Below are 11,163 nucleotides of genomic sequence, written 5' to 3'. Positions count from 1 at the left end.
GTTTCAGAATAATCATCCACCGCTAGACAGGTAATGAACATAATCTAGCCGACATTTATAATTTATTTACAGCTGAAATGTTGCATGTAACAAGCCATAATGTACTTTAAATAAGATTAAAAAATAATGTCGGAAAGATATCAGTTCTGATGTTGGTCATAAACACCAGTAGTGATGTTGTACAACAAAGACGTTGTCATGACACCGGAAATAGAATCATCAGTGTGTAGTGAGCAGGGTCCTTCTTTACTGTCCTTACCAGTGCCTGAATTCATGCACACAATATACTGATTCACGACCAGGGGAAGCTAGCGAGCTGATTGAGACGCACCCAGGGTCTTTAGGAGTACTAGAAATGTTGAGTTTGATCAAGGTTGGAGATAAACTCTGCAGGAAAGTTGATCTCAAGGGCAAGGGTTAAGAACCCCTGTGAAAACCCCCTTTTGGAACCATTTTTTTTAAGAAGGTAGGGTTATTTGTTTGCCACTCGGTTTGACATTTTGCTATCTAATTTATTGGTTTTAAATGTGGGTCATGACACATTAGTGAGTTACAAACAGGCATCTCGAACCACATTAACACGCGCCCTGCATGCAGAGGAGTAGAGGGCTAAAATGACTGCTTTAACTAAAAGATTGTCTCATCATATTTCATTTAAATTCAATCTTTTTAATGGCTATCAAGATCATACCTCTAGATAGGTCATAGCCTGAGTTTGCAAAAGTTTGCTGATCAATGACATTTATACAATGTCCAAATATTAAGGGTCCAAATATTTTTGGGGGGAACATTGTAGTTTAGTAATTTTGTCATTTTTATTATCATTTTTTAAAAACATATGTCTATGTAGTTTTTATTATGTTTTAGTTTTTAGTTGTAATTCCATTTAGTTTGAGTTATTTAAGTACTTTAACTTAAATGAAAACAAGAAATGTTGCCTTGGCAACTAGCTGAAATAAAATAAGTTTTAGTTTTTAATATTTTATTTTAGTTACTGTTGTTTATTTTAATTCAAGAAATTAATTTTTTTTTTAAATTATTTAATGGTTTTAGTTTTAGCTTTAGTTAACGATAATTTACAGACCAAGCTGATTTGATTCATTGTTTGAAACAAAAACAAAAACTATTCAATTATTTAAATTTTTCATTAATGGAAACATGGCTAGTTTTATTTCATGTCTTTATTTCATGAGAAGACATACAAATGGTTTGCATTGCTTTTAAGCATATACATTAGTTCTGCAAACATTGCACACAAACGTATGAACCTGTGTAGTGAAAATTCCTCAAAGTGCCTTTCAGTTACTTTTTTTACACAATTTTTGGGGAGCTGGAAAATCAAAATACTGTGGGTATAAAAACATTGTCACAAAAAGACCAAACTAAAGTGAAGAATAAAATTCAACAAGTTGAGTGCAAATCAATGCCTGAATTGTACTTTATTGTACTTCTGAATTGTGCCTCATTATGAGGTCATAAGCAAAATATATTATGACACCACCAAAAAGTAGCAACAATAGAAAAAAAATTGAAAAAAAGATCTGAACAGTTCATCAGACATATGTCTCTCTGAGGTGTTCTGGATTGCACCACTCTGGCAGTGATGTTTCATACACAGATTCAGATGTGGTCCTCTGTCTCAACTCTGAGGAGGATCCACTCATACTATCACAACATGTCTCTTCATTGTCTCTATTGTGAATATCAAAATGTTCATTCCCAGAAGGTGAATCCAATGTTTCTTCGCTTGAGGATCTGGAGCAGCTGCATGTTTTCTTCGACAGACATCTGGCGTCCTGAACAGTCAGCGATTTACGGCACGAGAGAGCTACATGGGAATTGTGCACAACCGCTTGCTGATAACTCGGAGGATCGCTTGGTATCCTGCTGTCCACCTGATGGAAAACCTCCTCGCTAGACAAGCGTCTCGGCTCCGGTTGAGGATTCAGCACCTCAGGTAGGGTCTGGCTGTGGCGTAGAGCTCTCTCGATGGCCCGTTTGGTGGACCCACTTCGCCCGAAGACAGTCCTGCTTCTTATGTGTGCACTCTTCATTGATTGCGAGCGTCTTTTTGGGGTCTCTGAGCGATTCGGTGCAGGTGCCGACTGGCGGTTGGGAAACGAATGTTTGCGTAGGAGGGTCTTTCTCTGATTGCATGAAGGCATGATAGGAGAGCTATTATGGATTGAGCTCTCTGAGGCGCTGGAGAAACAACTCTCAAGTGAACTTGAAGAACAATACGAGGAGCCTTTAGAGGTTGTCCTGGCCCCAGTTTTAGGTGCCAAACCACAGCTTTCCCCCAAGCTGTTACCTGCTCTAAACACAATACAGTCATCGGAGATCTGTTTTGTTAATTGTTTGTCATGAAAGTCCATTTCTGTCTGGCTCCTAGATAGGGCAAGGTGCCGAACATTCTTGCTCAAGACGATTGCTGGTTCAGAGCGTCTGCGAGTCAACAACTTTGTAGTCCAAGGTTCCTCTGTGCTGGAATGTTTCTGGGCATTCTCTTCAACGCCGGATTTGATAGAGTCCATGTCAGAAAAACTTCCCTTGTAGCCGTCTGCATCAGGGTCATTACTGTCATACGCAGAGTCATGGTGTTGTGAAGAATAAGAGTCTGAAGGAGAAATCAAGGATAGATACTTATTAATTGTCAGAACATTAAGTATTATTAGATCATAACAAGTATTTTGTCTACATTGGCTTTTCTAACTATGTAAAGGTTGCCTACACACTGGAGACAGATAATTGGTAAGATGTTTTGAGGGTGTGGAGATAAAATTCAAATTGGAATTAGACGGCCAATTAGATTTCTGAAGGTACAACTGGACCGCCTCTCTTAAATTCTCATTGGTCAAAGGATGAACAACTATTGATTGCATAATGACTGGCAAAATCGCAAAGAACACTTACTACTTACTACGAACCCATAGATAAGAACTATTTAAAATGAGATCTCTTTAGCTAAAGTCTCCTGCATCCTTTCTTCAAGGGTTTCAGTCTTAGCAATGTTTCACACTGTTCTCATATTTCCCAAGATATCATTCAAGATCAAATTCTCCTAAATAATATTCAGAGAAACATCTGAGACAGTTGATACTTCATCCCCATTGATACAAAATCTACTGCATAGGCATTCAAAAAGACAAAATGTTAAAGAATCTACCTTGGTTATCGCTGAGTTCCTCTTCATCAGAGTCTCCAAAGAGCATCAGCGCATCCTCACCAAATATTTGATCGCAGTTTTTAATGAGAAACTCTGTCAGATTTGTTACCTGCAAATACAAAGAGTGACATGAGGATTAAACAAAGGCCACTTCGACAGCAAAAAAGTCATCACATGAATTATGAAATCCAAAGAAATTGGGTAAAAATAAGTTTGGATATGAAACTAGGTTGATCACTTCTTTCTCTGGTGAGTTTCAGTATTACTCAGACTGTTATTTTCTGGCTCCTGGCCACATTGTGTGAGAACTTAGAAAGGTTAAGACTTTCAGAAATCACTGTACACTCACCTCTTCCATCTTTTTCACTTCGTTGTCTGTTTGGAGCAAGTTGGGGGAAACACATGTAGCTAGATTGAAGGGAACCATCTTGTTTGATTCTGCGTTCTCACTTATGAGGTAAAGCAGAACAATCAAGTGCTTCAAGAGCTGCATATTGGGCGCAGGAAGAGTGTTGATCACCCTAAAGACAAAATAAAGAAAACCTGGTCACAAATACAGTTCATTTACACTAAACACTTTTTATTCAACCCGAGTGTGTCATTAGATAACTTACATTTTGATTTCAGCACACTTCTGAACTTCATCTTCCTTTTCCATTGCAGTCATCCAGGATTTGGCCTTCTCCACCATTAGCAATCTGCCAGGCAGTTGTCTAAGAAAATCCTGCAAATCGGAATACACAAAACCCAGGGAATTAATGACCAAATACGCATCTTTTAGACTACAATACTGTCAATCACTCAAATCAAATAAAATCATGTTGCCCAAGGTCATCCCATACCTTGATAAGATCAGCAAGCAAAAAGACTGACTGCTCTTTCAGATCCACTTCTATCCCGGCGTTGAGCTGCGCCTTGATCTCTCTCAATGCTCTGGCGTTCCCTGCCTTCCTGAACACCCCCTCGGTGTACAGACCCTTTCTCAGTAGCAATGTAAGGATGTCCTGCAAAGCAAATTGAGGTAAATTGAGACATTTGAAAGACTAAAACCACATACATAAAATACTACATTTGTTTTAAGTTTTGCAGTGAAGTTCTGTTGATCATTCAGACAATTTCTCACCATGATTGGTTTGGGAGGGCACCCATCTTTTTGACAGATATCCGACAAGGCTCGCCCAAACAGTTTGTTTTCGGGATGTACACTTGCATCATGGGATTCCATGTTCCTATTCTGTACTCGTCGAAACATGCTCCTCCAACGCCTCTGATTGACGTTTAAGTTTCCTGATGAATATCAATAAAGAAAATGTAAAAATCCACTATTCCACTAGCATACAGTCTGATATACTGACTTACAGTAAACTGCATTAACTCTGGTTTTGAAAGCTTGTTGTTGTTTTTACTTTTCGACATCAAAAAGTCCAAGACAACAAAAGCAATGACATTTAAAAGAACAGAAGTGAGACTGTAAGCTTACCAGTGTGGGAAATCTTGGGAAGATCTGCATTAGTCTGCTGACTAAGGGAGATTCCTGTATTCAGTGGAACCTAATAGAAATAGAAAGCAATACATCAGATGAAGCAATGAACAACAGAGGCATGTCTCTTTAGAGGCAGAGCTAAAAATGGTAATTGGGGAATTTTAGGTTGGTGCAACAAGAGCTTAAAAAAGCAAGCTTTGTAAACTATGTGTTGGTCAAATATATTGAGATGTAACAGGTCAGGACTTTGTAATAACCCATTTTAGGCTTAGTTCTCAATGCTCAGCCTTTAAAGAATCCATAATTGCACTAATCTATCAATCAGAAGGTGATAAGAAGTGCTGTATGCGTAAGATCTTGGGATCAATATACTTACAGCTGTGGCTGGCGTGATGAATAGGTCCATGCTGTTTTGAGTCAACGATTTAGGCTGAAACAGAAAGAACAAAAGATGTGTTTATCCTTTCATTGAGATTTGTGGAAGCAGGTCAATTCATATACATACTACTAATCAGTTTCCATGATGACATTAAGGGAGAATAGGTGTGTGAAACTATGTGTGATTGAAGGTGATAACTTACCACGCCGTGACCACTCAGCACCTTCATAGGTTTGCTGGGTTGTGATCACCAATAGATCAGTCCTCCTGGTCAGATTACCTGATCAGTGAAATGGGTTTGATTAGTGATTATAGAACTTGCAGTTTCATTTTATTACAGCAACTTAATACAGAGCGTATCATAGAATCAAACTTTGCAAATCAACACCCAAAGTCCATGATCCAAATGATGCATTTAATAAATAAATAAATATTAAATAGACTCAGTTTTAGTCTTCTACACATAAAAAAAACATTATTTGCAAAACATCAAGTGGTAAAACTAATTACAGTACAGAATGAATGCATAATTATGTTTAATTAAATTAGCTAACAGCTCCAAAAGCAGGGTAATAACACACTACAATAAAAACAGTATTTGTAAATAAATATGTTACTCACCAATATAAAAAATTCAAGCAGAGGTCAAATGTTGTGGGTGGCTGGAGAAAGCAACAAGCTACATTGACTCCGGAGCAGAACAGACTCTACCAAGAGACTCAGACAGACTGAAGTGAAACAGCCCACTGCACCACTCAAAATACAAGTGGGCGGGCAAAGGGGAAATTCTGATGTGCAATGGAGACAGGAAGCAGCATCACGGGCTCCCACCATCAACACCTCTTTCGCTACAAAAGGCAAGTTGTTGTGACCGAGGGTGGAAAGTGTGACATACGTCACTCATGTGAGCACGAATGTAAAATTGGAATGAGAATATGGCAATAAGAGGAAGTACATATCAAATTACATGGTCAGAAGGTTTAAGAACATGCATAACATGTTACACTATCATTTGCATTAGAATAAAACAAACATGGGGATAAAGTCCAATTGGAGTTTAATATCTTAAGACATCAGTCATTATTATGTAACATATCATTCTGTGTCTATAACACTATATCTTATAAAGATAAAATGCATGGCAGTTGCTTGGCATTTAGTAATTTTGTATTATTTCTTGAAATCAATTTCAGTTTCTGAAGGTTTTCTGGTAAATAGGGTACTAATTAAGCCTGGCTAGTGTTTACAGTAAAGGCACTTTTACAATGATTCATTATTGTGCTGTAAATGCTAATGATACCCCCGGGAATTTTTAAAAGAAACAAAAAACATCATTTTGAGACTCCGAATCTGACAGTGTTTTGCTAACTGACTCACTGTCGCTCATGAAACCAGCCAGCCCCCATGTTTTTAAAGTAAGATGTACAATGGGTAAATTCATCATGAAAATAAAAGAGCTGCATTTGACCAAATGCCTTTTTGCATATACCCTCCTACTGCTTACAATCTCCATGGAAATCAGGTCATTGCCTTCTCATCAGGAGCCTTTTGATGTTTTGGAAAGTTAATCATGCAGGGGAGTTTAAAACTGTACAAGTGAGTCTTCTTAAAATCTCAAGTTTGAACAGTTATTTCTTTCTTCACTGGGGAGAACTGGGCAGCAGATTTCAGTTTGATTTTAAGGCACTTACCTTACAGTCTTGGTTATTTAAAAATACAATTTTTGGTTTAAAAAATATATAATATAATATAATATAATATAATATAATATAATATAATATAATATAATATAATATAATATAATATAATATAATATAATATAATAGTTAAAAGTTTGGGATCAAGCAAGGTTTTATTCAGTAAGTTTACATTCAATCAATCAAAGGTGGCAGACAGTAAAGACATTTATGTTACATAAGATTTCTATTTCAAATAAATGTTCTTTTAAATTTGTTGAATAAAGAATCCTGCATTGTTAACACAAAAATACCAGCAGCACATTGATGATAATCAGAAATGTTTCTTGCAAATCGGTATATTAAAATGATTTATGAAGGATCATGTGACACTGAAGACTGGAGTAATGGCTGCTTTAAATAGTAATAATATTCCACAATATTGCTGTTTTTACTGTATTTTTGAGCAAATAAATGCAGCTTTGGTGAGCATAAGACACTTCTTTCAAAAACATAAAAAAAATCTAATTGACCTCAAACATTTAAATGGTAGTATAGATATATCAAACAATTATTTTGTCCAACTAGACCTTTTTTCAGATCCTTACTGAGTTTTAGCTCTCCTACATGTTGAACAGCCATGTTCCAATAGCCTGACTCACATCACACTCTTTTGAGACCAGATGACAACTGTCTGTGTTTTTCTAAACAACTTGTTTATTACATTCCATTCAGACTTAAAATATCCCAGATGACACTAACATGACAGGACAACAGGCTGAAGTAACAAACAACTCTCTCTCTCTCAGATTAATGTGAAACATTTCTGGTCATCAAGGGCATTTTATATAGATTAGACACAAACACTATAATTATGACTGAGATGGTGTTTGAGTAAAAATGGTGTCGTGGAATGATAACATTAACGCTTAACTTCTTAATTTGTATAACGAAACCCCTCACCACAAAAGCGATTTCAATATCTACATGAAGTGTGAATCACCAAACTTTCCCCTCGTGTACAGTGAAAGAAACCAAGTGATTTATTGCAGATTTACAATAATCAATACTTTTTAAACAGCGCAAACATTTAAAATCATTATCTAGCATCATTTGATACATTTAAAAAGGCCAAACGACGTACCTATTTTTTTTAAATCACACCTGTAGGTGGCCTCATTTGAATGACCTTCAAAGCAGCCCACCAGGGAAAAACCCACGTGGGATATAATGCATCATAATGATTTCTAGGTTGTAGGCTGAAAGACCACCAGACAACCTCAAATTTACACATGCCCACTACTGTCAGAGCAGAGGTCACAAACAACTATTATTCAGACTTTTGATTAGATTGTTGGATATCTTTATTATAAGACAATTGTCTTTAAAGGCTGTCTCAGCATCAAAATTCATCTTTAATTTTGAAATTAGGTTGGTCTTCAGGTTTGAAGTCTTTCTTGGGGCTGCCGTCCTCATTGAGAACGCGCCTGCTGGTGTATCCAACGATAGGGTACTTTGCTTTGTATGTGCCTTTAAATATCTGCTCGAGGGATTTAAGTTGACTCTCAGTGAGGCCCGTCTAACAAACAGAAACCAAAAGAGGCAATTATGTTTGTGGCAAAAGAGTCTGGTGGAATCCAATATTCAATCTATCAACAGTTGAAAAGTGGCATATGTTTTTTCTGTGGCAAAGTTGTGATATTTATAAAATCCCCAACTTACAGTGTCATGTGTGAGATCTGCAGGGTCGAGGGACATTTTGGCAACGGCTCTGGTTGAGTCTTTGCCCACAAGGGCATTATAAGATGCCCCCTTTCTGTAAAATTCTGGAAATTAAAGAGACAAAACAGGGTTTCCACACTTTCTGGCCAAGGAATTCCCATGACTTTTTTAGCCATTCCTACTGCGACGTATATCTGAGTGAAACGGCTTCTCGAACAAGAAGAAATTTAGGGCGGTTTGATTTTGTCCATCGAGAATTGATTGGATCGTTGTGGTTTGCTATTGCTGTGATCTCATGTGATTGACTGGTTGGCCCCGCCCTTGTGCCAGTAAACACATCATCAGAGAAGAACAGTTATTTTGATTAAAGATTACAAGGTCACATGAATGTGCACGAATAAAACTTTTTTATAATAAATATTGCAATATTCCATTAAAACAAAGAATTGTCAGTTTTGAATTCATGGCGACTTTAAATTCACTATAGAAATTATCACGAGTCCTGGAACTATGCTAAAGGCCCGAGCGAAATCGAAGAACGAACTGATGTGACATAATTTCGAACAAAATCAGGCCGAAACAAAGTTCGTTTTGGGAGTTCGAAAAGTTTGCTACGGCTGGTAAAGACCATTGTACTTCCATTGGTCCGTGGCGATTACGTAATAGGCTTCTTTCATGTGAAATCTTTCCCAGTTCATTTCATTTCTCCTGTTCGGTCGGTCGAGGTCAGACGTCTGCGAGTGAAAACATGAACACACTAGAGAGCTGCTTTATAGCAGAAAATTAAGTTGTACTTCTGATTAAATGAGACACTGGCACTGTTTTTCATGTTCAATACGGTAAAGCTGCTTGATTTTAAGCAATCTATTGTATAAAAATATACATAAATAAACGTGACGTGACTTTACTTGAGTGCCGAATTGCAGAGCCTGTGCAAACATATCCACATTGCTAAGATGCTTTATTAAAATGCTTGCTGTTTTCTCAATTTTGTTGTGTGTTTATTTTGTTTTTTGAGAGAAAAGCACACAGCACATATTTACATATTCATCTAACCTTCACTCTAAGCAGTGTGGGCAGCGTTGGATGTTCAATAGTATATTGCTGCTCACGTATTTCAAACATCTTTTCACCCCTAAGCGAAGAACGAAAAAGACCTTCATTCGTGTGTATATCGGGGCCTTAAATTGCATGGCTTTATTGTTTTTCCAGCCCTGGGAATCCCTGTATTTTCCCAGGACTGTTGGAAACTTGGTCCAGTAAAATGCAAATAGGCCTGTGGTTTCAGTATACACTGCTTAATTCTAACACACACACACACACACACGTTTGTTTCACTATACTGTATTAGTGAGTGAGGACATTGTAGACTTCGACTGATTATAAATCATGTTAAGGATATTTTCTAAACCCAATTCCTACCCCTAAACACATCCCTAACAGAAACATGTGCAAAGCACTATATTTAAATCAAAAACATGTTTTGGCCGTTTTATTAGCCTTTTTAACTAGTAAGGATGCCCTCACTAGTCAGTTGTCATAATATTTCACCAGATAAGTGAGGACATTTGGCCCTCACAAGCATAGCCAAACATGTACACACACAAAATCAAAATAGGGAACAAAGCAAAGATCAAAACTGATAGATCTACTTCCTCAATGAAGTGTCTATTAGTTTGAAACTTCCACCAACACACAAAAGATTGAAGAAGGTGAAGTTGTATACAACATCTGACCTTTTCCAGTTGTGACGTCAAACACTACTCCTTTAATGGCCATGTAAATTGGTTGTCCATCCTGTAAAGGGGGCGGGGCACGTTTAAAACTCGTCAGTAAATACTATTTGCATTTAATAATTATACAAAATAACATAGTTTTGGAATAGCGTATAAAACTAGCACAGTGTTTTTGTGACAGAACATACCTCGCTCCCATCGTATCTTTGCAACTCCTCATCGGTGAATAGACGCACCGGTTTCGATGCGTTTTTTATTTTGCTATCATCATTTGTGGAACAAATACATAGTAACGCGTATATTACAACACTACGGGCATAAAACATAGTGGACTGTCAGTGTTGAGGTTTGTAAGAACCGAGTCTGCGGCTACAGTTTCCTTGTTGTCACGGGAGTGTCTCTCTGTGTTTCCATTCAGTCTTTCAGATGCTGATCTCAGATCAGCTTTCACAATCGGAGGTGGAAATGCTCCATTTGTTTCGGAACAGTATCTAATTGGTGCTTTAGGACAAAATTGTTCAATATTTTAACATATCACTGTTAGGGGTCCGAATACATTGGACTTGTATGATTTTGCACTTCATGAAACTTCTTAAAACAACAACTTCTGCTTTGGGAACTTTCTAAACTTCCACTTGCCGCGAGTTTCTGTTTTCCATTCACGTGAGATGAGGCGGAAGTGACGCGCACCAATGGAACTCCTCTTTAAACAAGTCTAGCCTAGTTCCTCAATATTTTAAATTAGTGAATTCTCAAAATGCCATGGTTATTATCCATAAAAATGCACAAATGTAATGAATCTCTACATTTATAACAATGTTGTATCTTATTTTATAAAGCCCATATGTATAAAAATCACAATTCTGAAGCACAAATCCTTTGTATGTTGTTACATTTTAATAGATATTTACAAATCTGCGCAATTTACATTTTTCTACTGTCAGTACTTATATATTTAGAAATAAAAGTTTGATAGAGAGAAAACTAAAGTTTTGAAGGAT

The 11,163-nt window shown here is 37.1% G+C and overlaps 2 protein-coding genes across 3 annotated transcripts; both read right to left on the bottom strand.

The window, feature by feature from the left end:
• Positions 1 to 1,166: 1,166 nt before the first annotated feature.
• Positions 1,167 to 6,559, bottom strand: tagapa (T cell activation RhoGTPase activating protein a). Of its 2 annotated transcripts, XM_081394479.1 has the most exons (10): positions 5,650 to 6,038; positions 5,231 to 5,308; positions 5,026 to 5,079; positions 4,647 to 4,716; positions 4,290 to 4,453; positions 4,009 to 4,170; positions 3,781 to 3,890; positions 3,516 to 3,687; positions 3,167 to 3,275; positions 1,175 to 2,617 (listed from the first exon to the last, which is right to left on the bottom strand). In XM_081394479.1, the coding sequence occupies exons 2-10, from the start codon at positions 5,255 to 5,257 to the stop codon at positions 1,554 to 1,556; spliced, it is 1,932 nt and encodes a 643-aa protein (XP_081250605.1). In that variant the 5' UTR covers positions 5,258 to 5,308; positions 5,650 to 6,038; the 3' UTR covers positions 1,175 to 1,553. The 2 variants fall into 2 exon arrangements, with proteins under 2 accessions (XP_081250606.1, XP_081250605.1); XM_081394480.1 differs by having other exon boundaries at positions 1,167 to 2,617; positions 5,231 to 6,559.
• Positions 6,560 to 6,864: 305 nt separating this feature from the next.
• nenf (neudesin neurotrophic factor) lies at positions 6,865 to 10,859 on the bottom strand. Its single transcript, XM_081394478.1, has 4 exons — positions 10,351 to 10,859; positions 10,163 to 10,223; positions 8,427 to 8,530; positions 6,865 to 8,283 (listed from the first exon to the last, which is right to left on the bottom strand). The coding sequence occupies exons 1-4, from the start codon at positions 10,486 to 10,488 to the stop codon at positions 8,107 to 8,109; spliced, it is 480 nt and encodes a 159-aa protein (XP_081250604.1). The 5' UTR covers positions 10,489 to 10,859; the 3' UTR covers positions 6,865 to 8,106.
• Between the last annotated feature and the right edge of the window lie 304 nt (positions 10,860 to 11,163).

Source organism: Scardinius erythrophthalmus, assembly GCF_964197995.2.
Source record: "Scardinius erythrophthalmus genome assembly, chromosome: 19".
NCBI lineage: Eukaryota > Metazoa > Chordata > Actinopteri > Cypriniformes > Leuciscidae > Scardinius > Scardinius erythrophthalmus.
This window is presented reverse-complemented; position numbering and strand designations above follow the sequence as displayed.

Bases quoted from the DNA above. Each gene is read 5' to 3' on its own strand.
- tagapa (XM_081394480.1), bottom strand. From the start codon at position 5,257: ATGAAGGTGCTGAGTGGTCACGGCGTG. The intron at 3,688-3,780 runs GTAAGTTATCTA...TTTTGTCTTTAG, and splicing joins AAGTGTGCTGAAATCAAAAT to GGTGATCAACACTCTTCCTG. The intron at 2,618-3,166 runs GTAGATTCTTTA...TTTCTCCTTCAG, and splicing joins GGAACTCAGCGATAACCAAG to ACTCTTATTCTTCACAACAC.
- nenf (XM_081394478.1), bottom strand. From the start codon at position 10,488: ATGTTTTATGCCCGTAGTGTTGTAATATACGCGTTACTATGTATTTGT. The intron at 10,224-10,350 runs GTATGTTCTGTC...CCCCCTTTACAG, and splicing joins AAAGATACGATGGGAGCGAG to GATGGACAACCAATTTACAT. The intron at 8,284-8,426 runs GTAAGTTGGGGA...TCTGTTTGTTAG, and splicing joins CAGATCTCACACATGACACT to ACGGGCCTCACTGAGAGTCA.